At 41.8% G+C, this 27,915-nt stretch overlaps 1 protein-coding gene across 2 annotated transcripts in view; it reads right to left on the minus strand.

Moving 5' to 3' along the window:
* ACACA (acetyl-CoA carboxylase alpha) overlaps window positions 1–27,915 on the minus strand; it is a 250,284-nt gene that overhangs the window by 18,468 nt on the left and 203,901 nt on the right. For both annotated transcript variants that reach the window (XM_036267833.1, XM_036267834.1), the window contains exons 46-52: window positions 24,351–24,494; window positions 23,659–23,779; window positions 20,261–20,357; window positions 17,055–17,151; window positions 15,489–15,624; window positions 7,734–7,911; window positions 5,641–5,753 (exon numbers count right to left, since the gene is read on the minus strand). In XM_036267833.1, coding sequence (XP_036123726.1) covers window positions 5,641–5,753; window positions 7,734–7,911; window positions 15,489–15,624; window positions 17,055–17,151; window positions 20,261–20,357; window positions 23,659–23,779; window positions 24,351–24,494 — 886 coding nt within the window. The remainder of the gene's footprint in view (window positions 1–5,640; window positions 5,754–7,733; window positions 7,912–15,488; window positions 15,625–17,054; window positions 17,152–20,260; window positions 20,358–23,658; window positions 23,780–24,350; window positions 24,495–27,915) is intronic.

Here is a 27,915-nt window from a genome sequence, read left to right on the forward strand (position 1 = left end):
TAACAGGTGTGCCTTTCCTTACACAAAAGCATTCTTGAAAAACTACGTAAATCAGATCCTGTTTTAAATGCCTTCAGGGAGCTATTTAGAAGGAACCCTGCAGTGAATCCTTTGGTAAAGCAAATAATCCTTTTGTAATGGGAATAATTTCTCCCAATGTATCTAGTTTTTTTTAAAAAAAATCCCATTTTCATATATCTGCTTTTCTTCAAAGGGGGCCATACCTATCTAAATACAACTTCATTTGCATATTGATTTTAACAGCAGTCCTCTCAAGGGATGCTTAACCCTCAGGTTCCTTGCAATGGTGTTTGTGCTCTGCTGTTCCTATTTTTAAAAAATTATAGTAAACCCAGAGATTTCTAAATAGAAATACAAAAATATATTACTCCCCCTACAGCCCTGCACCCTGTACCCCCGTGCAAACATCCCACACAAAAGAGTCCAGAAGCAGCACAGATGTCTCTGAATTCTAGTGGCAATACCCTTGAAATCTTTACTCTTTTATTTCCCTAGGTTGCTCTCCCTCAGGAACAGAGATCTGGGTCAGCTGGGGCCAAATGGGGAACAGGGTGTCTCAGACATGATCTGGTGACAGCTTCCAGGCAGGCAGGAGCTTGGGTCAGTCTAAGGAAATGCCTGCCAGGTCCCTCTGCTTGATGGAATTGTGAAACTCTGCTTCCTAGGAAGAGGCAAGCTCGGTGTTTTTATAAATACAACCAGATTAATGGATCAGACCAAAATGACCCCTTCCCTTCTCCTTCTAGAAACACTGTCACTATTGCACTAAATTGCATCAGACCAAAGAGCTTCTGAATCAGTGGGATGAGGTAGGTTTTAAGCTGCTGCTCATTTAACGGAAGTGGCTCAATTCCATAATTTCTCCTTCATGAAAGAAAACCTTACATTATTTCTCATCGGCCTGCCGATCATAGAGCCCATGGTTGGGTGGCATGGTTCTAGGATGCTCCATGTACAACAGGTGAGAGGGCTACAGGCTACTTCCCAAGCCTGCGTATTGGAATTTCATTCTTTCATAGTCTCAACTTTCCAGTAAGGATGCTGCTTTCTGCCTCAAACAAGTAACTTTGGCCCTTTTCAGCTTACAACATCTTTTTTTAATTTTTATTTTTTATCCTCATCCGAGGACATTTTTCCATTTTTTTGTTCAGATAGAGTGGGAGAGAGGGAGAGGAAGAGAGAGAGAGAGAAACATCGATGTGAAAGGGACACATTGAGTGGCTGCCATCCACACGACCAACCAGGGCCGGGGACAAACTGCAACCGAGGTACGTGCCCTTAGTGGGAACCGAACCCGGGTCTCTCTGGACCGCAGGCCGACGCTCTAATTGCTGAGCCAAACCGGCCAGGGCAGCTTACAACATCTTGAAGATGAATACAAGGGATGGAAAAACACACACAGCTCAGATACTTTGATCACCTCTACCAGAAAAGCAGCTTAGCCACTATATCCCCTTAACCCTGGGAAGTGTCCTTTCCCCATCATCCTGGTTGCTAAAGAGAAGGCTTGGGAGGATGGCATTCCTGAAGATTTTTACAATCTATCCTCACCTGCAGCCAGTATATTCCATCTGTACCTGGGGTGCCTCGGACCAGGTGCATTGGGTGCTGAGGAGGCCAGGCGAGGGCTGGCGGCAGAACTCAGCCAGTGCTGCCTCTGCCTGTTGTCAGACTGGCACTCTCAGGGCAAGCTCCGTGTGGGCACAGCTAAGGTGCTGCATGGCAGGCTGCCCGGCTGTCTGGGAACAGGGCCACCATGGAGATGTGTGTCTGGAGCAGAAAAAAGTTCCACTAAGTGACTCCTTTGCCCGGGTGCTCTTTGTACTGAGGGAGAGGGGCAGTGGAGAACTTACAACTGCTTCACACTTCAGCTGGACAGTTCTCTATCTAAATTGGTTTGTCATTTCTTTCTGAACACAAGAGGAGGGCAAGGATCCAGGAGTGGACCTTAGGTCACGGCACTTGAGGGGCCAGGCTGGGAAGGCTGTCCCACTCCAGCCATGCTCCCTGCTCCCATCTCTGCAAGGAGGTAGGATGTTGAAGGGCCTTGAAGGGCTTGGGCTGAATTTCTAAGGAGAAATTTAATTTCCCTAAGGCAACCAGAATGGTAGCCGTTAATCCTCCCCACACGGACTCTAACCAAGCCCCAGTCCTGAGAATGCAGGGGCAGACCTGGTCCAGCAATGAAAGACTCTGATATTTGGGCTTATATCACTTTTCTTTCTGGAATAATTCTTCCCTTTACCTCTACCAGGAATCAATGTATGTGCTGTATTCATATTCACTGTTATAATCACAGAACTGTAAACTAGTAATTTGCCACCTTTCTACCTAAAGCTAAGTATGTAAAATGACAAAAGGTCACTTTTAAAAAATAAAAATTCTGAAAGAGATGAAGTTGGCTGTTTAGAAATTAAATATTGCTCATTGTCCTTGGAGAATAATAGTAATCATGTTTGAACACAGTCAATCGGTGGTGCATTGGTTAGTCTAAGGCAGTGGTTCTCAACCTTCCTAATGCCGTGAGCCTTTAATACAGTTCATGTTGTGGTGACCCCAATCATAAAGTTATTTTCATTGTTACTTCCTAACTGTAATTTTGCTACTGTTATGAATCGCCATCAGAAATATGTGTTTTCCAATTGTCTTAGGCAACCCCTGTGAAAGGGTCGTTCGACCCCCAAAATGGTCGCAACCCACAAGCTGAGAATCGCTGGTCTGAGGGCTCTGACAGCCTGCTCCCAGTGACAGAGGCTGATGTGAGAAGAGATCAGGAACACAAGATAACATCCACTCCTACAGGCTTTCTCTCTCCTAAATCTGATTTTTCTCAGTGGAACTGGCTTTAGATCACAAAGGGAAAGAATTCTTGTTTAATTTTTATCAGGCTCAGGATTCAGCTGAGGTAGAATCTGAGAAAGTCCTGAGAAAAGTACAACATAGGAACTCAGAATTTCACTCTGGACTCCAACATACATTTATTTTTATGTTGAATGATGATTCATTGAACTCCTCTTTTTTGCCTCAATCTCCCAATCTGGAAAATGAGGTCATTTTCATCCACTTTGTGAAAGAACATTTTGGCAGTCTTTGGTTCTAGGTACTGAGAAAGGAGCCAAAAGCCAATGTGAACCCCAAAGGAGCTGGTTTACAGCATGTCCCATTACATCCCTGTCTGTGTGTCACAAATACACTCAGGTGTGTATGGTCTCCCTGAAAGACCGCAGACCTGAGAGACAAGACCACTTCTGTTTCTTTCTTATTTCCTTTCCTATACCACTTGCTCTAAAAGTGGACCTCAGCCATATAGAGCGCCTGGCACCAAACATGGCCATTTGCTTCTTCTAATGATTAAGCTGGAAAGGAAATGATACCAATCCCCATGTTTGAAAAACGCTTTGCAGGCTGAAAACTAATACATACTCATCTGATCCTCACATTTGCTATGTGAGGGTGTTGGCCCCACTTTCTAGATGAAGAAACTGATGTTCAGAGAAGTTAAAAAATTTACCTGCAGGCAATATAACCATGATTTGTACCTAGTTGTTTTTATAAAACATCCACTGCTCATATTCCCAAGCTGCCTTGGGCCAGAACCTGCTTCGCATTTAGCAGACTAAGGATCCTTTCTCTAGTGCCATTTTGGTCAAGGTTAAATAAATATGGTTTTCTTCAATGCTGACAGTAAATTGATAATGAGATGATTTGTAACAAATGATTAAATGGCCATCACTTGGGAATCTCCACCCTCTCCCTGTCCTATGTTTCAAAAGTGAAAAGGTGCTGGGTGAAGGTGGGAGTGATATCACTTTCCTTCTAGAGGAAGAAGCTTCAGCCCCACACCCCTCACCATCCAGTCGTTCTGCAAACAGATGTCAGAGAGGATCCCTCTTCCTACCACCCAGTTACTCTGAAGGGATGATAACAGCTATTGGGGGGTTAAAAAGAGGCAGTGAACCCCCAGTTAATGAGTAGGAATTCAGCAGGCAGTGTAAGATAAATGGAGCTCTCTCTGCTTCTGCTAGAGTCAGCATGAACTGCGGCCCTGCGGCTTGTTTGTGGCAAATGGAGTGCACAAAATATCAAAGGGCAGTGATCCAGAAGAAGACCGACTTTGACAAATTTTAAATTGGCCAGAAAGAAAACCAGCAAAAAAGAAAAAAAAAAGAGAGAGAGAGAGAAAATTATGCAATTTGCTGTGTCCTGCAATTGTGGCATTGCTGCCTTTGTACAGAATTAGTGGTACAAACAGCAGCAACGATCGCTGGATGCTGAGAGCAATTATGCGCCATCGAAGGGAGATGCTTATCAGAGGCTGAAGCTTTTAGAGCTTTCTCTGTGTACAGTTGTGAGGAACTTGCTCTTGAGCTGCAGTTACTTTAATTAAAGTGTATGGGGTTGGTCAGAAGTAATTATCCTGTTTGGAGAAGAAAGAGGAAAAAAAACCACCTCAACAACTCCAGTGGCAATAGATTTTAGAGACAACTTTGCCAATTTCTTGTTGTATGTGTGCATTTCCCATTAAAGGGTCAGGCTGCAGTAGGTTAGTTATTGGTGGTTGTTGCTGAATGGCAAACAATGGGGCACAAACAGGGTTTATTGTAACCCGAGTCACTGTGTACAGCAAACAACCTGGCTCAAGGCTGCAAACACCTGGCTCAAGGAAGTGCAAGCTTGAGAGTGGAAGCAGTCAGAGGTTTGTGTCTCTAGATGGTGAGGCTAGAGAGTCCACAAATGGTACTTTATTAATTAAATTACTATTTAGAACATAAATGAGCTAGTATCTCTTTTTTATACCTTCCATTCACTGCATTTCACTACCTTTTAAAGACAATTTCTCTACCTCTCTGAAAACAAAACAAACCAACAAACAAAAGAAGCTCAAGCAATTATCTTTACTAACACAATGAGGGGCTCAATGGGAGACCTGGGCAGAAAATCAGTGTTTCAAAAGAATCTGAAACTCCTTTAGACTCTGAACTCAACACAGGGCTCCCACAGTTTAGTCCTATGTTCAAATCACAAGTGCCTTCCAAAAGCTGCAAAACAAATGAGCAACAGAGCCCTGGCTGGAAGCATGAAGCGCAAACGCTTGCGGGGCTACTGCAGCCACAGCCTCTGTTTTGGAAGCACACAGTGCACAATCTTTATTTCCATTTTTCTAGCTCAGGATGGCCCCAGAACACTGCCTGGGTGGGTTTCCAGCTTTCCTATCCCATGACTCTCACAACCCTCAGAAACGAGATGAGTTTGTCCAAAGAAACAAGTGGAAAAGGACATTTAAGTCTAGCATATTCTCTGACTGATTAGCCTGCCCCCAATAGCAACTTCTAGCTAATCATCCTTTACAAGGATATCCACAAGCCTAGAAAGATGGGCTATCTAAACTGTAAGGATTAGAAGAAAAATCGGGTGACTTTTGCTTTTTTAGGGCCCACTTTCCCTCCTATTACACACACTATTTCATTCTACCAGGGTTCTTACCATATAGAGGACAGTAAATAAAGATTATCATGAATTTGATCAAATGCTTCAGTGCCTCCTCCCTTGGCCTAGAATGCACTCATTACAAATCAGCTGAATGGCTCATTGATTTGCCAGGAACACAAGCAGACATACCCAATCGCTCAGCCAAGTGGATGTAGACCGGGTCCACCCGACGCATGGTTTTCACCAGATCCTTTTTGCGGAATTTGATTTCTACTGTCCCTTCTGGCTCCAGAACCGATGCCCTGGATCAAACAAAAAGAAAAGAAAAAAACAAAACAAAACAGAAATAGAGGCCCTTTAAAAGAAGGAGACAACAGAATGAGGCCAGTTACAATTTGTGGACCAGGAAATAGCTTCATTATGGTTTTGGCCCACCCATGGTTCACAGAAGTTATCCCAGGGAGAGAAGCAGGCACCAGAGAAGAATCTAAGTGAGGTATGAGAAAGGTCTGGCAAAAGGCAATTAAAATAATTCTCATTACCACACCAGTCTACTTCCATCTCAAGGAAGAAGAATGCAGATTCCACCACCTACAGCTGGTAAGGGTAATAGAAGTCCTATTATTTTCTGCTGGCAGGGGAACCACCTCTAGAACTTAGGCCATACAATGAGGGGTCGATGCTTATCAGTCCTACACACAGCTGTCAGTCTGCTGGTAGCACTCAGACATAAGAGGCCAGGTCAAGCAGTAGAAAAATGTTCTGCCCACTGCTATGGAAATGACAAAGTGAACATCTCAGGTTACATCTAACAATGTTCTATTACCAGGAACTTACTCTACACACCTTTCTTTTTTCTAAATTTTTACATTAAAAAAAAAATTACAGTTCATGCTTACTATGCGCACGGCACTGTTCTAAGTGCTGACAAAAATGTTAACAACAATCCTGTAACCAGTCTACATCCACTATGAAGTCAGGTACTGTTGCCATCTTACAGATAAGGTAAGAAACTAAGGTACTATAAGTTAAGAGACTTGTACTAAACTAACAAGTGACAGAAATGGATTTAAAACCAGCCTCCTTCCAATATCTGCAGAGGATATTTGATCTGGTATCAGATCAGGGGTTAGGTTAGAACTTAAAAACAATAAATTCCTAAGCATAGAATGCAAGCCTAATGATTTGACAATAAAACTACTGGACTCTCCTAAGCAGCTTTTGAAGTAGGAGACTGACATTTTGGGGGAAAGAGAGACATAGGTGTTCTAATAAAATGATTGGATATAGGAATCGGCAAGGAAGATGTTAAGGACATATGATGTAAATTTACCTACTTTATTTTTTATTTATTTATTTTTTCATTTTTTGTTCAGATAGGGTGAGAGGAAGAGAGAGAGAGAGAGCGAAACATCGACGTGAAATGTATACATCGAGTGGCTGCCACCCACATGACCCATCCAGAGCCAGGGGACAAACTGCAACCAAGATACGTGCCCTTAGCGGGAACAGAACCGTTAGCGGGTCTCTCTGGACCGCAGGCAAACACTCTAACCGCTGAGCCAAACTGGCCAGGGCAATTTATCTACTTTAAAAAGGATTGAAAACATTATGGAAGGAACTGGTTTGGATCTTTTTTACTTAAAGAATTTTCAGGTATCACCTTTCAACAGAAACATGAGATTTTTCTCTTGGAGTTCTTTTGGTACTGCAAACACTGTGCTTTCCGGGCCTTCTGGAATGCCAGTGTGAGACACTGGACTCTGAAAGAATCACAGAATGTGGGTGCTGTGTGTGGACCTCAAAGACCATGCAGTGTTCTACAGACAAGGAGAAACAGCCCAGGGAGAGTAAGGACTGCTCCCAGTTCCTCACTAGCGAGCAGCAGAGCTGAGTTAAGGCCCTAGAATTTTAGACTAACAATTCAGTCCTTCTGCTCCAACTCGCTTTAAGCTCCCTCTGCCACATACCTGAGAGAGGTAGTGAATAGGCATATATGAACATTAAATAGGAAAAGAGACTCTGAGTTTGGGGTGCCTGGAATAGAAGACTTTGTGGTAAAAGAACCTGGGGTTGGGGATCACACTGAGAGAGCCTGACTCCAGCCTGGTTCCCTTCTCATGCCAGCTGACACTACTTGGAAAGCCCATTTTTCCAACCTTGGAGTCCTCTAGGAAAGAACAGATGCAAATAAAGTTCTCCCAGTTACAATGTTCTCCAGGAGGAAGCCAACACTAGAGGATCCCCAGAGGCAGTGAATAGAAATAAGGAAGGAGTGCTACCTGCTTTCCCGGTCAGCATACATCTCCATGTGCCGTGGGTTGATGGTGGGATCAATCACGACCCAGGAGCCCCCCCGAAGCTCGGCCTGGGGAGGAATGTAAACCATCACAGGCTGAGAGCACTCCCGTAAGCCATCCACGATGTAAGCACCAAATTTCAGCACTTGGTCATACATATCTGTGGAGAATGAGAGAAATTAGAAATCAAGAAACAATGCTTCGCCTGGCCAGTGTGGCTCAGTGGTTGAGTGTCGACCCATGCACCAAGAGGTTGCTGGTTCGATTCCTGGTCAGGGCACATGCCCAGGTTGTGGGCCAAATCCCCAGTGGGGGGCATGCAGGAGATAGCCAATCGATGTTCTCTCTCATTGATGTTTCTATCTCTCTACCTTTCCCTTCCTCTCTCTCTTAAATCAATAAAGAAAAAAAAGAAAAAGAAACAATACTTCCAAACACTGTTCACATCATTGCACACATAGAAAATAATATTTATCAGGCACACTGTGCCTCCACGAGGTAGTCAGAAGTGACAGGTCTGAGGGTTCAGCCACCCTACATTCTGTTTGGCCACCCTGAAGACTAGAAGGACTGGTAGATTCACCTGTATTCAAGACTCCAGGGAATCTTCAAAAGCACGAAGTGCATGGTCTTTCACAAAATTCAGTGTGCAGGCCCTATGGATGGCATATCCATTTTATATGATCCCTGAATTTCTGTCTGTACCGCAGGCCGACGCTCCAACCGCTGAGCCAAACCGGCCAGGGCTGATCCCTGAATTTCTGTATTCAGGTCTCACCACATTAATTCACACTTGCTCTACAAACGTTGAGTATTTGTCATGTCAATACATATTTCTCACTATCCTTTCTGAAGGAACTACTGAAGCTCTTTTCAGTTCTTCTCATGATACTTAGCATATGATAAGCTCTTACTATGTGTAGCTAATGTAAAAGGATCCTTCAAAAACTGCATCTTTCATCTTTGTGTCCCCAGTGTCCTCTCCAGTGCCTAGAACACAGTTAGTGTTCACCAAGTATCTGCTGAATGAATGAGCACATACACACTTTGGAAAGAACACAGTGAGAAAGAAAACTTAATTCCTTTTTGTTGTTGTTGTTGTTTTTTATCCTTACCCGAGGACATTTTTCCATTTTTAGTTCAGACAGAGCGGGAGGGAGAGGAAGAGAGAGAGAGAAAAACACTGTGTCGTGCGGGTGGTAGCCATATTGAGTGGCTACCACCCGCATGACTTGACCAGGGACAGGGACAAACCGCAACCGAGGTACATGCCCTCAGCGGGAACCGAACCCGGGTCTCTCCGGACCACAGGGCGACACTCTAACCACTGAGCAAAACCGGCCAGGGCAAAAACTTAATTCTTTAAAGGCTGCATTTTTATCAGGGTTTCAGTGAGAGAGAAAAGTTTAAATGCATATGTATTTATTGGACCTGTCTCACAGACACATAAAATGAGAAGCCACCTCTTCATTTTGCTAAAGAGTACACTATATAATGTCCCCAGGGCCAGGAGCAGCCTGAAGAAAAGGGACCTCTGGTACATAAACAGAGTCCTTGGAAAGTAGGATCAGTTATTTATTTCCCAATAATTTATGAACTTCTTTCCATTTCTTAGCTCACTGAAGTCTAAACATTGCTAAAGCTTAAGGTTTATGATTCCAGATGTTTAATGAGTACTTCAGTGGAACCACAATGGATCCCTTTTAAACACCAAATAACAGGTTCAACAGAGTTCAAACTTTCCTATCAAGGAGAGGATCTCAATTTGGAATAAATCAATTCTGGAAACCCAAAGCAAAGAAGCATTTTTTAGGAAGTTAAGAGCAAACCAAATAGAAATTGCTTTCATTGTAGTAACTGGCAAATTAAACTGCCAGCTTCCCCAAAGTAAAAATGGCTCTATCTACAAACCCTCAGTGAGCAGAGTTCATCGCATGGAATATGCCTTCTCCACTGCCCTAGCCTGATTGGTCTGTGACAACTCCAGAAATTCCAAAACTCCAGAAGTTGCCCCAGAAAAAACTCCCTACTCAATGAGGAATGTGTGTGATCATATACTCTGTATGTATGATCACAGCAAATACATTTATTCCTTTGGGAGGAAAGCAACCAAAAAAATTTACTGCTAATTGCACAACTGCTGTATGAAGAGCAGGGAATAAAGGACTTTAAGCGCTTTACGCTAATTCTGTGGTTATGAAAATAATTGCTCAGTTCAAATTATTTTAACTAAATTAATTCTTTAGTGGATATTTCAACCAGTGCTACATAATAAAATAATTGTGTAATTAGCAATACATTTTTCAGCGCTGCCAAGGGTACAGTCTCAGAACAAGTAACAGAAAGAAGTGGTCCTCAACGGTATCACATGCAGAGAAGAAATGGAAGGCATAGATAAAAGAAGAAAAACAGCATAAAAAAGTCATCCTATATGAAAAAGAAAAAAGTAAGTTAAAGGTAAATGAAGGGAAAGTTTCCAGCCTCTTCACTTGTTTGTTAAAGACATATACACATCAGGACCTGGTAGGTTTGGCTCAGTCAGATTAGAGCATTGGCCCACGGACCAAAGAGTTATAGGTTTGATTCTGGTCAAGGGCACATACCTGGGTTGCAGTTGGGTCCCAGGCACTAGGCAGGGTCATGCGGGAGGCAACCAAATGATGTATCTCTCTCACAGGATGTTTCTTTCTCTTTCTCTCTCTCTACTCCCCCAACTCTCCCTCCCCTCCATGTCTGAAAATAAATGGAAAAATATCCTCGGGTGACGATTAAAAAAAAAAAGAGAGACATATCTACATCAAAATCTGTCTCTGTAGTTGCTATGATTTATAGACCCAGGTCCCCACAAGAAGGGGGGATTTTAAAGTGTACTTCCATTTAATTTAAGAAAGTTGGTTTCATAGTATATGCAAATTGTTTGGGATGAAGTGGAGTGTGTATGCATTTTTTATTTTTGTGAAATGGACTTTGGTCCCTCTTTTTCATCATCATGGCTAGTTCACTGAATACCAAGAAGCATGGTTTAATATATATTCACACATAAGTTACTTAGTCATTAGAAAATCATCTTGTTCTTATATCCAAGTTACAGGTGAGTAAGCTGAGGCTTAAATAAGTGGCAGATATAAGACTTGAACCCAGATCTCTTGGAATCTAAAATCTACATTCTTTCACTTCATTCTTTTTTTTTTTTCTTTATTGATTTTAGAGAGAGAAGAAGGGAGAGGGAGAGAGAGATAGAAACATCAATGAGAGAGAATATCGATTGGCTACCTCCTACATGCCCCCCACTGGGGATTTGGCCCACAACCTGGGCTGACTAGGAATCAAACCAGCGACTTCTTGGTGCACGGGTCGACACTCAACCACTGAGCCACACCAGCTGGGATTCCACCTCATTCTTAATCCATCATTCTTATTGCATGGAAAGGGCACGAGGCTGAGGTCATTTGCTTTCCAGCATCTGATACAATGGATGAGTAAAACAGAAACCAGAAGAGACCTGAATAAATGATTCAATATTTCTAAATTTTGCCTGGATTCTTTGAATGGTCAGAAATGTCAGAAATTGTGCTGATGATACTACTAGCTTGTATCTGACTGCCAAACAATGATCTTCAGGCCCCAAGACTGAGTAGAAAAGGGGCATCAAGGTTTATTACAGCTAACAAGCCGGGGACTGAAAACAATACCTCCATCTAACCTGGAACACCAACAGACCCACAATTCAACCATCAAAACACCCAAAAAGCAACAAAGGCTATGAAACATAAACAAACAAACAAACAAACAAACAAACTCTACAAACAACAGGTTCACATTGAATCATAGCTGCCCCAAACCACATATTTTGAAAGGCAGGTTGAAGCACTTGGCAACAATCTGGCGCACACTTGTCTGAAATCCACATTTAAGAGACAGAGCAAAATCTCAGCCAAGAATAGCAAGGAAGGGGCTGTTACCAATGGTTTAGGCTAGACATGACTCTAGGGAATTTTACAGCTATGCACATGCTGTCAATTCTCAGGCCATAAGAAATGCAACTGGGAATGGAAAATACTGATAGGTTCTTCATTGAATAGGCGGGAGCTTGGAGCTTTTTAAGCATTCTAAGCCAAGAACATCTGCATGAACGGTGATCACACAGCTTTTCCGGTGTGTTCTCAGCACCCAAATACCAACCCACATAGGGCCTTCACTGTTATACAACATGGATAAACCTCGGCCCACCACATGTACCAAACAAGGGAGCAGAGTGGTAGTGTGTTTCCACAGAACCCCCCACTCTCGAAACTGGAACAGATCATGTTGACCTGGGGATAAGTTATCTGTTAGAAGCTGAAGGTAAACACTAGGCATACGTAAACTGCATACACATAATGTCTCCCATGAGTTCATTATGGCTGGCTGACACTGTATTTCAACATCTAAGTAATCAGAGACTTTAACATAGACTTTCATTCCAGTTAAAAGTTTTCAATAAATGTTTTTTTATTGTTATTTATAACCTGTCCCAGGAAAAAATAATAAGTATAACATGAAAAGCCTACTGAGAGTGACCCTGTAGCACCAGCAGTGAGGCGGCTTAATATCACTGGGATTTGCATCCTATCAAGCTATTCATGCTGAGGCTGGGACCCTGGTGCTAATTTCTAGTAAATTTCACGCTTGATGTCTCCCTGTTGTGGGTCATTGCCGGTTCGTCTAAATAAACTGCTTCCAAATGGCTCTTCCATCTAAATATTCAGCCAGTTTTTATAATTTAATTTTGCATTATGCTGAATAGCCTTCCGGCCAGATAGAACTCATTGGAAAAAAAGCACCAATACCATCTTGACATGCTTTTATTTATTTATTTATTTATTTATATTTTTACTGCTCGAATTAGACCTCCTAGGCCGACTAGTAAAGAGTTTTTTTTTCCCTCCACTAATGTCAATTTTCAGCATAGCAAGAGCTGTCTCTAATCTTTTCCTACTCATTACACACAATTTTGGAGTCATTTTACCCACAGTGCAGTCGGCTCCTGGCTGTGTGTTTGTGTGCACTGAGGGATGGCATAATTGTTTATTTTCCCTCCCTGCATAATCCCCAGCCAGTATTGAAACCAAAACTGCAAACATCTCCCCAAGGGATATGGAATGATTCTCAGCTTAGGTCCCGTTACATGAGATAATATGTAGAAAACATCCTGACCTGTATGTAAATATGAAAGGCAATGTTCTTCCTTCCCCCTCCTACTGTCACCCTGATCTCTATCTTCCCCAAAGCTTTTTTGTCTTAAGTAATGTGTAAACAGATGCAGCAGCAACAAAATTCAGAAAACAGAGCTGGTCCTGGTCTATAGCAGGCTAATAACTCATTTTTACCAGAGGCAGGGGGGAGGAGCTATTATTTAATGGGTGCAGATTTTATGTCCAGGATGATGAAAAAGTTGAGTATATATAGTGATGATTAAACAACATTGTGAATGCATTTAATGCTGCTGAATTGTACACTTCAAATTGTTTAAATGATAAATATTATGTTATGTATATTTTACCACAATAAAGAACCATAACTCATTTCTGAGCTCTTGTCATAATAACCAAAGACTCCAAAGCAGAGGGAAGGTAGGTGAACAATAACTTTCTCAGGAACCTAGATTCTGGGGATATTCTAGTAGATCTGTTCTGGTCCTAGGCTCTAAAAATCAGCCAACTGTGCTACAGGAAGTCATTTTTAGCTAAACAATCTTAGCAAATATACTTAAAATACGTCTCAATTTATGTAAATTGCAGATAATATAACCTACCCCGTAGAGGTGCTTGTTGTGATGATTACGTAAGATAATGCATGTGAAATGGTGAGCACAGTTTCCGGTGAAAAGAGCTCAATGAATCTTAATTGTTGTTGTTCTTATTGTTACAGGGCTAGCAGCCAATCTAAGCCTGGGCCAAAATATGAAGCAGAATTAAAGCTTTTCCTACAAGAGGCACATGGCATACTTCTGAACTCTGAACTCAGACAAAATAGCCAGGCTGACTTACTCCTAAGTAATGTCAGGAAGAGTGAATTTGCAATGGCCTCCCTAGAAGAGATGTAACTAAGAAATAACAGCATTGTATTCTCTCTTAAATCTTAATGTAAATCTTATAGCCAAAGAATATGGGATCAGTGAAATCTGATGCTAAATGAACCTCACATATATAAATGAAAGGAGTTTCAGGCCCCTTCCCTCCAAATTTAATATAGTATCATCCTCTTTTGAACACTATGGTATTCTGTTTATACTTTATACTTTATCATTCTCCCCAAGACATTTTTCTTGACTTGAGGCAATGTCTATTTCTCCAGACCGCAGGCGGATGCTCTAACCGCTGAGCCAAACCGGCCAGGGCGAGGCAATGTCTATTTCTGACTTGCTTGTGTTTTGTCTGCAGTAGCTAGCATAGTTCCGTGCACATAGGAACTCAATAAAAATGTGTAGGATTGACTTATTTAACTTGTACTTTCAATATCTCATGGTATTTCCACTGATTTATTATCTTGGTCAAAGGACATTTTAACTTGATAGTCTATGAAAGTATACAAACATTAATTTGCATTTATAGTCTAAATCTCCCCTAAGAAAAGTGTAAAATGTGGTGGTTCTCCAGCAAATATGGGCAAAGGGGCACTTTTCAACTAGAATAACAAAAAATCACCCTAGTCTTCTACAATTTGTCAGGAAGGCCTAACCATACAGGGCTTTTACTAGCTAGGCAAGGAAAAGTTGTTGGCATAGGCTCTAATCTCTCCCTGCACATAGCTGATAATCTATAAAAGGGTAACTTCCCCAGTTTCCTCCCTTAGAGGTAGAGATATTCCTGCTCCAAGGTATTTTTGGGTACCTGGCTGAGAGTTTATTCTTTAACATTTCACATGCCCTTCTCTGATCACTATTTACTCCAGCAGTACCAATTTCTCCCTCCTTTCATTCCCCTCACCCATTCTACTACACTTCAGAACCCTGGGTTCTGTGACACTTCTCAGCACATGCATCCTCTCCTGGAATGTAGTTCTGGCCTCAGTATGGCCAGGCATCTCTGGCCACTGGAGAGAGAGCTCCACTACTCGAAGAGGCAGTGTGTTTTTTGTGGTATTCACTGAGCCAGTGTCTGCACACCAAGGATTCTCAGTAAACGGGGATACTGGCTGCCTAATCACTAAGCAATTCCCATAGCACAGAGCAGAGCCTTGATAATAATGGTCTAATAGGCTTCAGCCAAAGGCCTAGGGCTGTTGTTGGATAATAATAAAACATATCACAAATTATCACAAAGAACAGCCTCTGGTATAGACTTTGTTCATTTTCTTCTGGTAAAGGCTAATTTCAGTATCGGTCTTGGTCACTGTAGAGTGTTAAAGAGTAACATCAACAAAAAGTATGCCCAGAAAAGAGGGACAGAGACTAGCATGATCATATTTCTCCAGGACCAGCATTCACCTGTGAAAGCTAATCCATAACAGTAGTCCATCTAGATAACACTAGCAGATTGTTCTGATATTTTGTATGGAATTGTAAAACATACTGAATTTTCCCATTCAGGTTGCCACTCAGAAGATATCTCAGAGGGCGCATAATCCCCAAAAAGGCCTAGGGTGATGGGCTGCCAGGACACACATAGGCTCTGCCTAATATAAACCCTCCCTCACCCTGCTGCAGGGTTCAGGGGAGTCAGCTGTGCCCCTCCAGCCCAGAGCCAGGCCAATCACCTTTCATCCCACCAGAGAAGCCTCTCCAGTTAGCAAAGACCATCAGAGGTAGTCCTTCACGGTTGAAGTCCTTGATAGCCTGATAGGTCTTAAATGCAGAATCTGGGAACCAAACTTGGCCAGCCTGCTGGATTATCTATTGAGGAAAATGAAAGAGAAAGACACAATTAACAACACAGTTTAAGGGGGAATCTGTCCAAGGGGAACAAGGTTTGACTGATTAAAAATTCAAAATCAAACTAAATAAAAATCGTTGTCCATCACAAAGGTGTTCTTTGAAGCAGGAAAAAAAAAAGATCCTGGATCTCTGACTTTGCCAAACACTCCTCTTTTTGAGTCCTGATTATACCACCATTCTTCATGGAAGAATGCACTCTCAGGATCCTTGTTCTGGGCTTCCCATGGGCAACTTTAGACTCAACTACAGTCGTCCCTGCCACTTCGCGCTTCGACTTTCACGGCTTCACTCTATCGCGGTTTTTGCAAATATGTTCATTAAAAAGTTGATTTAGCCCTGGCCGGTTTGGCTCAGCGGTTAGAGCGTCGGCCTGCAGTCCAGAGAGACCTGGGTTCAGTTCCTGCTAAGGGCACGTACCTCGGTTGCAGTTTGTCCCCGGCCCTGGTCGGTCGTGTGGGTGGCAGCCACTTGATATGTCCCTTCACGTCAATGTTTCTCTCTCTCTCTGTTCCTCTCTCTCCCTCCCACTCTACCTGAACAAAAAAAAATGGAAAAATGTCCTCGGGTGAGGATAAAAAAAAAAAAAAAAAAAAAAAAAGTTGATTGAGACAGTGAAAATGATACAGCGTGTCCTCAGTTGTCTGAGTCAATTATACACCCCTGTATTACAATAAAAATTACCGTATGTATGGACTGTAGGCCTATGTATTCGAGTACCCCAGGAATCCTTCAATGCCAGGTGAAACCGCTAGACTCTAGAACAAATTAACCGTGATAAATGAGGGACAACTGTACACTACTCCTCAAAGCAGCCAATTGTATACAGGCTCCGAGTCCTCTCACCTCTGTGCTTACTTAGTGCAGCTTTTCCTGTTCTGTGGTTAATCAATAGACACTTGATATGACCCTTCTGAATAACCTCCTTCCCAATTTCCCCACTCCTTATTTTCTGGATCTTGTCAGGATGTGAAAATGCTATCCATCCTTTAAAAAAAAGATGAGCTATGGTGTTCACAATCTGGCAGACTCCACTATTAATTCTAATAGTAGTTCTTCTATGTGTGTGTTCAGAGAATCTGGAACCAAAGAACCCTCGGTATCATCTCAACTGCCTTTCTGTAAGACCACATCCCCCCAAAAGTAGACTGGTGTCTAGCATCAACAAGACAACTGTAAAGGCCTATTTAACTTTTCAGGCAGAATTTTTCTTGGAGTACATTTAGCGTCACCTTAAAAGTAAGCACAGGATTGTCTGAAATCATTCAAGACCGCTGACTGCTCTTCCCTCTAAAATTGGTGGTTTGCAGTGCTCCCAATACATCCACAGGCTCTGCAGAAGGAAAACACAGCTCCAAGCACAGGCATACACAGTACTCAGGGTGACCTACCTTGGCTTCAGAATCCAGGTTTGCAGGATCAGCTGGGATACTTAGTTCCACTGTTCGGGTTTCTACGGCAACTACTCCCACAGGTATTCCTCCTAGCCTGATAAAAAATGAGTCACATAAGAACCTAATGTGTGTCAACATTACAGCTAGTCATTTATTTTCCAATCCCATGTCAAAACATTGTAGAAAAAACTAGAAACAAATACAGAGAGCAGGGAGAAATCTGACTCTTCCAGGGGTACAATATGAGACTCTAGATTTGGTGAATATGGTACATTTTTGTAAATATGGTGGGAAATTCCCCTCAGACTCACTGCAATTCGCCACCGCAGGATAAATTCAAACCAAGGTTTGTATTAGGGGAGCCTCTAGCACTTAGACTCAACAGTCTAGCATGAGTACATGCATACACATGCACACACATCTATCTTTGTGGTTGCCAAATGCAATTTCTCAGTTCACCATAAAGCATCTCCTTGATGAAGATGAAAGGAAGTGGTCAAAATTGTAGTAGGAACCTGAAACTTTCAGGAACTGTTTTAATGAATGATGGCATTGCTGAAATAGAGCTGTAGTTTTCTATAGAGTACAAATAACATGGTTCTAGATAAAATCTGAAGGTACAGTAGGTCTCACCATTGGGCATGTGCATGGGGAGTCTATAAGTATGTTATGGGGATAAAGAAAAATATGTTTCAAGTGTAGGAAAGTGGTTAAACAATTTAACTTTCTTCTTCATTGGAAAAGAACAATGGGACGGGGATAATTTTCAGTAGTAATATTGGTGAAACAGCAGATCTGTATTAGAAGTATATATTTAATCTCCAAGCTACATTAATTTAAAAACCTGTCTAGGAGCTCAAAGCCTCCATATCTATACTCCATGATATCCTCCCAACTTGGTCCTGATTTCCTAGGAGGGGGAAAGAGGGAGGGAGGGAGGGAGGGAGGGAGAGAGAGAGAGAGAGAGAGAGAGAGAGAGAGAGAGAGAGAAAACTGCAAGGTAGAGTGAGTCCTTATCAGAAATGTAATTCAAACTTCACTTTCTCAGCTGCATTCCTTGGGGTTGGAGCTGGGATGGGTTATAGTCTGTCATTCCCCCACAGCATCTCCATAACAAACTTTTCCATAAAGGATGGTCTTTGGTTGTTACATTGACTACTGGAAATTGATTCCTGTTATCACAAGAGGCCTGACAGGGGCCTGAGTGGGGACCACCCACCCCCTTGTCACTTGCCTGCACTGAATCAGAATCAAAAGCCCTCTAGACAACCAGACAATGAGCAGGAGGTACACAGGAGGGTTTAGAAATATTTCTGTTCACAATGATTAACAATCCAACTGGAAACTTGTAATTGCAAAAGCCACCCTAAATCGGTAACTTATAACTTATATATTAGGGCCCATGTGACCTAATAAAGAACATCTTTATCCGAGTATTACAGTTATTTATTGAACTTGAAAACAGCTCAGAACAACTTCTGTTTTCTATTATACTTCATATAAATTTTATCAGGCTAGCACATGAAGATGCTACATCTTGTTTTATAGTGTGTCCCTGGACAAGGTGCCATGGAATAATAAAAGACAATTTACAGCCAATAGCACACATATTCCAAACATACATACCAAAGATGAGTTTTGGCAGCACTTACAGTAACAATCCCAGAAGAATACATTTATATTTATTTCTCGAAATGCCATTGCTTTTGAAAGAAGCTAGCTCCATTTGTGTTTTATATACTTGTGAGCATGTGTATGTGTTTGGAGCAAGAAGCCCAGAACTCATCAGATGGAAAGAAAGGAAGAAGTCAGAGTGAGTGTTGCAATAAACAATGGCAGAGCTAGCCAAAGCCAAGCTTGACTGATCTTGCTCGCAGACAATCCCTATTCTTCCAATCATAAGTGTAAAGCATTATTCTCGTTTCCCACGGGAGGATCTTAAAGACCTTAACAAAGGTTTGGCTTTCGGTTGGGTTAAAATCTGTCATATTTTTTTCCAGGCAGGAAAATTGAAGCAGAATAGAAAGGAGGCAAATTTTCAGAAAAGTTGTTTTGAGTATGATATGAGGACTCTCTATAGCGAAGTGATAGGTCCTGGGTAGGAGGGCTCTCTCTCTAGTACATCCCCTACCTCCACCTCCCCAGTGGGAATTTTACCAGGCACAAAAAATAATTCTCACTGGCACCCAGAAGCCTGGGGTTAGGTGGAAGACTTGAGACTCGAGAGAAAACAGGAGCTAGTCCCTGTGGGTTTCAGTCTAGGCTGACTACAGGCCTGACTCTTATTCAGAGTCACAGAGGAAGATTCTGTCTGTGGGATTTGCCATCTGATGGCTCCTTGTCACTGGCAGCGTGAGCTGTGCTGACCTGCTGTACTGAGAGAACCACAAAGCCTAGAATTATTTTCAAGGCTAGAATCTAAATCTCAACTCAATGTGGCATGTTTGAGAATCTTGAGCAGGTGCCACTTTTCACCAAGATAAGAAAAACTGATTGCCCCCGAGAGGAAGGTGAGCTCCAGATGTGGGTCCCTAGGGCAGCATGTCTCTGCAGTGCAGAAGGAGATTAAGATCAGCCTTGGCAGGTGCTCGTTATGGCGAGCGCTACAGATTATTTCGTGCAGAGCTGGCTGTTGAGTGAAGCACTTCTTAGAGTGGGTATTAAAATTTAATAGAAACTTCAATTTCCCACTTGAAAAATATAGGTATTCCAGCTTATTTTATGCACTCCTATTTCAGGTAAAGTTTTTTTCCTTTGTAATTCAAATCTGGTGATAAACCAATATAGTGTACTTGTTACTTAAATAGTCTCAATACCATGAAGGAACTTCTTTCAAGTTACATAGAAAAGTAGATGAGACTGATTCACTTGTCATCTACTTCTGAAAGAAAATAGTCTTTGGGGGTGGAGGGGTGGTCACTGGTAGGCTGTGACTATTTACAACCCCAAACAGCTTTTCTTTCAGCATTATAAAAAGGAAATGTCAAAGCCAGACTTTAGATTAAACGCATCATTGGAGTAACACACTGAATGACTATCAGGAACCAGCCCTCCAGTTATGCTGCCTCAGGAATCATCATATTCCAATATTCTTAGGAAGTTTAGACAAAGAGCATTATTGGTAAGAACCTATATAGTCACAGCCCTTTCCTTTCTTGTTTTTAGTTGGAAGGAACAGGAACTTCTAGAACAAGAGCTCTTACCTGGCTCTGCCAACCACCACAGTCTGTGCCCAAGGCTGCATGATTTCTGAGAAAGACCCATAGTCAAAAAATCCACTCAACCACTGACTTTTCTGGGCTACAGAGCAAAAGAGAGAAAACAAGTCAATCCACTGAAAATGCACTGGAATTAGTAAATTTAATGTTGGATCTGGGGAATTATTTTGGGGAGTTTAGTGTGTTTTTAACCATATTATAATAGATGGAAGCATTAGGCAGCTACATGTTCATCTGTCTTTAGACATCATCTCCTAGTTCATTTGCTAGGCTGCATAAGAAGATTCATTTATCAGCAAAAGCATCATTTATTGTTAAACGATGGGGTTCAGCTAGCAGAAAGTGTGTGCATTGCTTTTAAATAAATAACTTGGCTTTTTTCAAAACACCACAAACATTTGTCAAAAGGCAGCCACGTTGTTAAAGATGTTTTCAAATGTCTATTTCTATTTTAAAACTCAGCTTACAATTATATTTGATTCCACTGATTTTCTTTTAATGGAAAGCTGAAGTCCACCAAATCATAAGTATTAATGCTCAGACAAGGACCCAAATTTGGGGGAAAGAAAAGGGACTCAGCTTTTCTGCTGGACAAGCAACAAGCAACTCCCACTTTATTTACAGCTGACAAAGTATAATCTTTCCACAAGAAAGAGCCATGCCCACATATTGACAGATAGCAAAAAACAATGGTTAAAATGCACATACTTAATGTCATTAACCTCCCCTGCACATAGAATTTCCTTTACTGGCAACCCACGTAACTTTCAACATCTTAGTTTAAGAAAAAACCTTTTGTTCCACAGGTATCCGTGTTTGACCAGGGCCCCATTAAAGCTTCTGCAAATAACTGTTTCCTAGTGTGCCCTCTCAGCTCATGGTTTCTCAGTGATTCTTCTAATTTGAACATGGCCCTCCGCCCCCTACAAACCCAAGTCCAAAACCAATTAAAAGTGGAGATCCAAGCAAGCTAACCTCTGCTGACTTAAACAGGATGGAGAGTGTTTTATCAAGACTAAACTTGTAATTACTGTGTTCTACATTCCTTGCCTCTATGGCCCCAGTGTAAAATGTGATCATCCATTTCAAAATTATCTCTCTATCATGAGCCCAAAGCCGATCGTTTAGATTCTGGTCTCGTGTTGGGCGTCAGTTTGAAGAATATCACAGCACTATCTCCTCTAATAAATGACTTTAACTTTTCACCTAGAAGATATCTGCTTTAACTTATCACAGGGAATCATCTGCTTTCTTTAACGTTTCCACTAAATTAAAATCTGAAGTCACTCGATTTGGGAGCGAGTGTTAGCTGCACATAGACAGCAGGATGAATTACTAGGGAGTCGATGAAAAAATATTATCCAAAACCCAGAAAACTTTGTTTATCACAAATTCTATTTTATTCTGCAGATCTCATTAATAATGGCCAAGAAAGTGCCCCCTCACACATACATGTGCACTTGTTCACTGCATGAAACAGAGCTCAATTTTTGATGATGGTTCTAAACCAAATTTCTGAATGTATCAGGATATTGTAATTTTAGCTTCATCTGCTTGGGTCATTTTATGATTTGTACTTCAATAACAATGATTTAGAATTACAAAATTCATTACAAAATGGAAATATTTTCTTCTTTAAAAACCTTTTTGTGCCTTATATGTCGACTGGGGGCTTTGGCTATTATAAGGGGGGCTTTACTGCCCTCAAAAAGCAGGTCATATTCAGTTCAAACACAGAACTTAGAAGCCAGTTAAAATGGCTCCCTATGATTCCTAGGAGAACACTCACTGAATCTTGTTTTGAATTTTCCCAGAAAAGTCCTGGATTTTATCCCAGGCTCACAGTACTTACCATAAAAATGGTATAAAAATGAGAAGTAGGAAGAAGATTACTATGGTGATTTTTTTTGGCTATGTAAGAAAAACTATTTAGTTTTATTTTAAAAAGGCATTGAAGACAATAGGCAAAAATGTAAATTAAAATCAACCTTTCTCTGGTGATTTTTCTACACTATCTATAATTAGGCTTCAGATTAAGGTCCAGCTCCTAAGTAATAGCTGTGTGACCTTGCACAAATCATTTAACTTCTCTGAGCTTGTAAAACGATGATCTTTTTGTATCTCTGAGAGGTAGCAAGCCCAAATAAGATACTGTATATAAAAGTGCTTTATCATTCCACCTGGCCCACAAAGGTTTATTAAGTCTTCCTTATGAAGACCTCTTTCTCTTTCAACAAAATCACAATGACTCCAACTTAATTACCTTCTGCATTCCACTCTTTTTTAAGATATAGCCTTTCTTTGAAATAGTTGCAATAAACATGCAAAAAAAGAATAAACACTTTCTCAAGCAACCTAAAAAAATAGATTCAAAACATAGCAGGGACATTTGGGGCTTCACAAAAGAACTTTCTAATAAGTATGGTTTGTGAAAACAGCTAAATGGACCAACAAACGAAAATGTACATTTGCCTTATATGGAGTTATCTTTGTTTCTGTTTTTCAAGTTAAATAAAATCAGCCCCAAGACAGAGAGATATATTAGATAAAATGTGGAGGAAGGGCTTGTTCTTGTCCTATATATTTGTAAAATTAAAAGTTCTGGACAGTCTCTTCATGAATAAATGATGTTACATGAATAACATGAAATGATGTTAGTTATTCATATGCCAACACTATTACCAATATCATAAGAAAAGAAGGGTGCACGCAGGGTGGGTGCTCAGCAGTAGCTGGCTCAGAAAGGTGTAGTCACACTCTACATCAATGGTTCTCAATCTTCCTAATGCCGCGACCCTTTAATACAGTTCCTCATGTTGTGGTGACCCCCAACCATAAAATTATTTTCGTCGCTACTTCATATCTGTAATTTTGCTACTGTTATGTTTTAGGCGACCCCTGTGAAAGGGTCGTTTGACCCCCAAAGGGGTCACGACCCACAGGTTGAGAACCGCTGCTCTACATTGAGGGGTCTCAAAGACCTTTCCTAACACTGATCTGATTAACCTGTGTATAGAAACTAAATGGCTGAAGATTCTGGTCTTGTAGTTCTATGACTTTATGGCTTATATTTAACTTTTAAAGTCTTTGAACCCATTAAATAATAAGTGCTTTAAAAGCAGAATAAATAGAAGAAATGTATTAGTGACTATACTGCTTATGACACAATGCCCAATTGGTAAATCTCATCTCATTTTTAATTTGTTCTTAAGGAATTTTCCACCTTTTTCTTTAGAAAGCATTTTTCACATTGTTCTCACTTCCAGGTACTTAGTAGCTGTTTTCTTTGTCACATGCTGTTGTGGAGAGATTCATTTGTGATCAGAAAAAAAACCACCTCAAAGCTGGAGGGCCAAGGCACTAGAATCCTTACATATACATACTTGGGTGAGGACGACCTGCTAGCATCCATCGAGGATCATATGGGGCCTTTGTGGGGACAAATTCGATGATTCTATCTATAGGATCCTTGGAGTTCAGGATAGGAACTGAACTGTTTACACTCTGAAAGGAGATTGGGAAGGAAAGAGCACAGCAATCAGTACACAACAGTCCTATACTCCAACTTGGCAACAGTCATTACAGAGACAGCAGGGCCCACAAACAAAACTACACCCATGAGTCCCAATCAGCAGATAGAAGTACTCTAATTTCGTGCAAGCCCTGAGGCACATGCACAGGTCTCAAGTCTCATGTAGGACCTGGCCCAAAGTGGTACCTTCTGATTGACTTCATGTGCCCAGGTTTTCCGGGAAGCTCCCAGGAAGGAGGGGTGGCTATCGCAAAGGAGAAAACACACAATGAGGAGAAAGCCTTAATATGCTGGGATCTGAGCCCAGATAGGCCATGAAGACTCCTGTGGCTAGAAAACATTAGGTAGGGGCCTAACCAATGAAGTCTGAAGGCATTTTAAAGGTAGAAGGCAAAAGATGGCTCTAAGAAAAAAAGAAATCAACAGCTTTCAGAGGAACAGTTCATAAAAAATTCCTGAGCCCCCTCAAGTGCAGAGGCAGCGAGCTGTGGTGGAAAGGCCGGGTGCTGCAGGCTTTGCCAGCATTGGATCAGAAGGGCTCACCTTAGGCATGTACGACAACCAGTGCAGGACAGTGAAAACCCCCTCAAAGTCATCACAAACGGTGCTGTGGGTCACCCCATTGTTGTGCATGATCTGGATGCCCCCGAGCTGGTTATTGGAGGTATATACTTCCCGCCCGAGGACCTAGAGAAACAAGCAAGAGAAAAGACATTTATCGTGACAGAAATAAAAGCAGAGTCTATTTTGTAATTCTCACTAAAATGGGTTCTTTTCTCCACAAGACAAGATTCCAGCTTCTGTGACTTGTTTGAAGGAACTATCTGGACCTTTGTCCTAAAAAGAAAACTTAGAAAACCAAAAAGGTTTTTAAACAATCACACACACTGTTGCAATTTAAAAACCAGCAAACCTCTCCCTCTCTCTCCCCCAGCTGCCAAAGCAGCATCCTTCGACTCTGAGCTGAAACCACAGCAGTGGGTGAGGCTGGGCCTTGAGAGAGCAGCTCCTTCACCATGTGCAGGCCTGGCGGAGTTACTGTGCACACACATGAGGTAATGTGCCTGCCTTCTGACAGTCTTCAGTCACAAGTCTCAGTTAAAGAAGTGCTGTGAGGTTTAGCTTCCTCTTTTTTTTTTTTTAAGGATTACTTTCCCCCCTGTATTTGATTTTTAAACCTGGTCCCCACACACAAGCCCTAAGACTAGCAAAATCCTGAAGCCACTCATGATATAGACATGACCCCTCCAGTCTACAGTTCTTTTGTGTGTTGGGTGCCAGGCAGTGATTTATACCCAAGCCTGCCTCTCCTCCCTCTGTCCTTCCTCCCAAGGTTCCAGGGAAGTCAGGGCCTCAATCCCCAGAGTATCCCTAGACTTTAACCCTTGTGAGGTGGAAGGGCACCTGCAATTGGAAACCACAAAGTTTCCTTTAAAGAAGAAAAAAGTGAAAAAAAAATATTCTTGAACTTGGAAATTGCAGGATTCCTTTTTCTCTCAAAGATTGGTTAGTAATTTCTTTCAGGGAGGGAGGTTCTGTGACCCAGCAGATGGAAGCCAGGCGGCCTGATCGCTGACTATTGCAAACTGCTGAGTGTGTAGTAATTGCCAGTCATCTAGGGTAGCCCTGGAGAGCTCTAAACAGTTGTAGAGCGCTTACTGTATTTTACCTTTCTGTTCCCTCTCCCCTCCTCCTTTAGAAAATAACTACAACACAAAATTTCTTCCTTACTAACTTTTATTCATTTCCAGTCTCTGGGGAGAACCTAATAAATGAAAGACCAGCAAGTTCTACCTGTATATTCCCACATTGCTCCTTCTTGTTAGAAGCTCTGAGAGGTTCCCCTGCACGCTGGGTCAGCCCCTACATTAAGACCCTCCAAAGGCTGAGGAAGTTGGTGACCAAAGTAATCACCTCAGTGTGACCCGGCTGGCCTTGGTTCCATTTAACTTCAGCAAGGAATGTCGTACGAGGCTCTTCTGAAAAGCATATGGAAAGCAAAATTGCTCTCAGATTACGGCTTTCCTTGATGAGGAAGTGCAGAGAACAAGCCTTTGCAGGCAGCCCTGAGCTAAGCAACATGCTGACAGCTCCTTTGAAGGAGCCCCAGGAACAGGGGAGACCATATCTGACCACTGGGCTCCCATCCTCCTCAGTCTGTCTTTAATCTCAGCCCAGGCACTGTGGCTCTTTTCTCATTCTCTTGCTGTCTCTTTCCATTTGCCCTCTCTCTGACGGATACACTGATCTCTCGGTCACTCGGCTTTCTGCTCCACTGAGTCCATATTACTAATAACACCTCCGCCACGGCCAGTTTACCTCATGAAGGCAGGAGCACATCATTACAAAATAAACTCATAACTTTGACATTCTAGCAAATACACGCCGTTTGTTATTTTTATGGCTTTAGTCTTTCTAACAGGCAGAGGGCATTACATACCTGTTTCATTTATATCTTTAAATGTGTGCACACATGCACACTCGCACATGTATCAGGAAATAAAACAGAACAACAACAACAAAAACCAAACCAAAACAAATATCCAAAGCAGTGAACTGAAGGGGGACTCTGGTGGAAGCAGGAACCCTGTCAGTCAGGGAGGCCATGCTCTGATCTGGCTCCGGTTTTATGGACGTCATAAACCTGATGGCTCACAACTGGTCCTTCTGGGACAGACTGCCTCTCTGTCAGAAGTCATTCAATGTGATCAGCAGTATTTTTAATTATTAAAATAAAATTGAAAAGGGGGAAACAAAATAAAATGGAGACACTGTGCTGGCTCTGCATATCTGATATTCACAATCTCTGTCAGGGGCCAAGAACTTGCTGCCCGAAAGAGAACTAGACCATTTTCTACTGAAAAACACTATTTTCTTTCCTACAAAACACTCTCTCTAGTGCTTGATAATCTCTAGGCACTTAGAATCTCACATTTCTCCAAAAGTGGTAATGGACTGATGAAGAACCTGCGAAGGGACCGCAGCACACCAAGAGCTGCTTAGCTATAAAACACACCTTCCTTGGGTGTCTCTGCCCTTCCTTTCAAAGAGGACAAGAGCATCCAGAACTGGGTTACTCCCAGAGGCTCTGCCACTTGCCCATTCCGCCTCATATTCTTACAAACTAATGGGAGACAAACATGGATGGAGCAAGAATTTAATAACTTTGCATACCTTTCCTTTACTCAAGTTCTGATGCTTTGGCATTGCTCTGAAAAGGCAGTAATATTTCTACATTTCTCCCCCTCTGGATTCAGAAAGAAACCAAACCAGGGGTCACCAAAGCCAAGAAGATTATTTCTGGACTAAACAAACGTTTGTCATGTGAGAAGATTCATTTAATTGGTGAATTAAAGAGAAAAAGTATAGGACAGACCAACAGAGTATCTGAATGGCTCTCTCTGACCAGCCTTATCTTAGGAGGTCGGGGGTAGGGAGGGGAAGGCCACACAGAAATGAAACCTGCTTCAATAACCACAAACAAAATCATAGCTACTTAACAGTCAGTGAAGAGAGAGCAGTAGTACCCTCCAATTCATCTTCAGTGACTGTATGTTTGGAGCATGCACCAGTAGAAGGAGGGCTCTCACAATAGCTCCTGATTTATAGGGGTCGTTGCTGACTCAAGTGGTTTTAATGATTTTAGAATACTTCAGAACAAAAGCTCCAACCAAAGAAGCAGAATCTGGACAAGGACAAAACCCATTCTGCCTAACTGAATGATCATGCTGCAACAGTTACGCAAACCCTAGGGAGACAAAGAAAGGAGCCCACATAGACAGAACCACTATTTTATTCCTCAATATGTTGCCCTACCAACCTTCTACAGAAAAATTTGGGGTAAACAACTCTCATCACCATAATATTTTCATGATGAAGGTGTGCTCCATTCATCAGTTTTTTCAACTTGGACATATGCATTTCTACATAAGTCAAGTTGCTTGCCATGTTCCAGTCCCCAAATTATTCCTCTCACATTTTTCTACAGCATTATATAAGCTTTTAATTTATCTGCCCAACAAGAATCCTTAACCATTTAAACAGAGGTGACTCTCCTGAGGTCCCAGCATGCTGCTTCTTGGATCTAAGTGGAAAAGCAGTACCATGA

The sequence above is a fragment of the Molossus molossus genome, unplaced genomic scaffold (assembly GCF_014108415.1).
Source record: "Molossus molossus isolate mMolMol1 unplaced genomic scaffold, mMolMol1.p scaffold_m16_p_19, whole genome shotgun sequence".
NCBI lineage: Eukaryota > Metazoa > Chordata > Mammalia > Chiroptera > Molossidae > Molossus > Molossus molossus.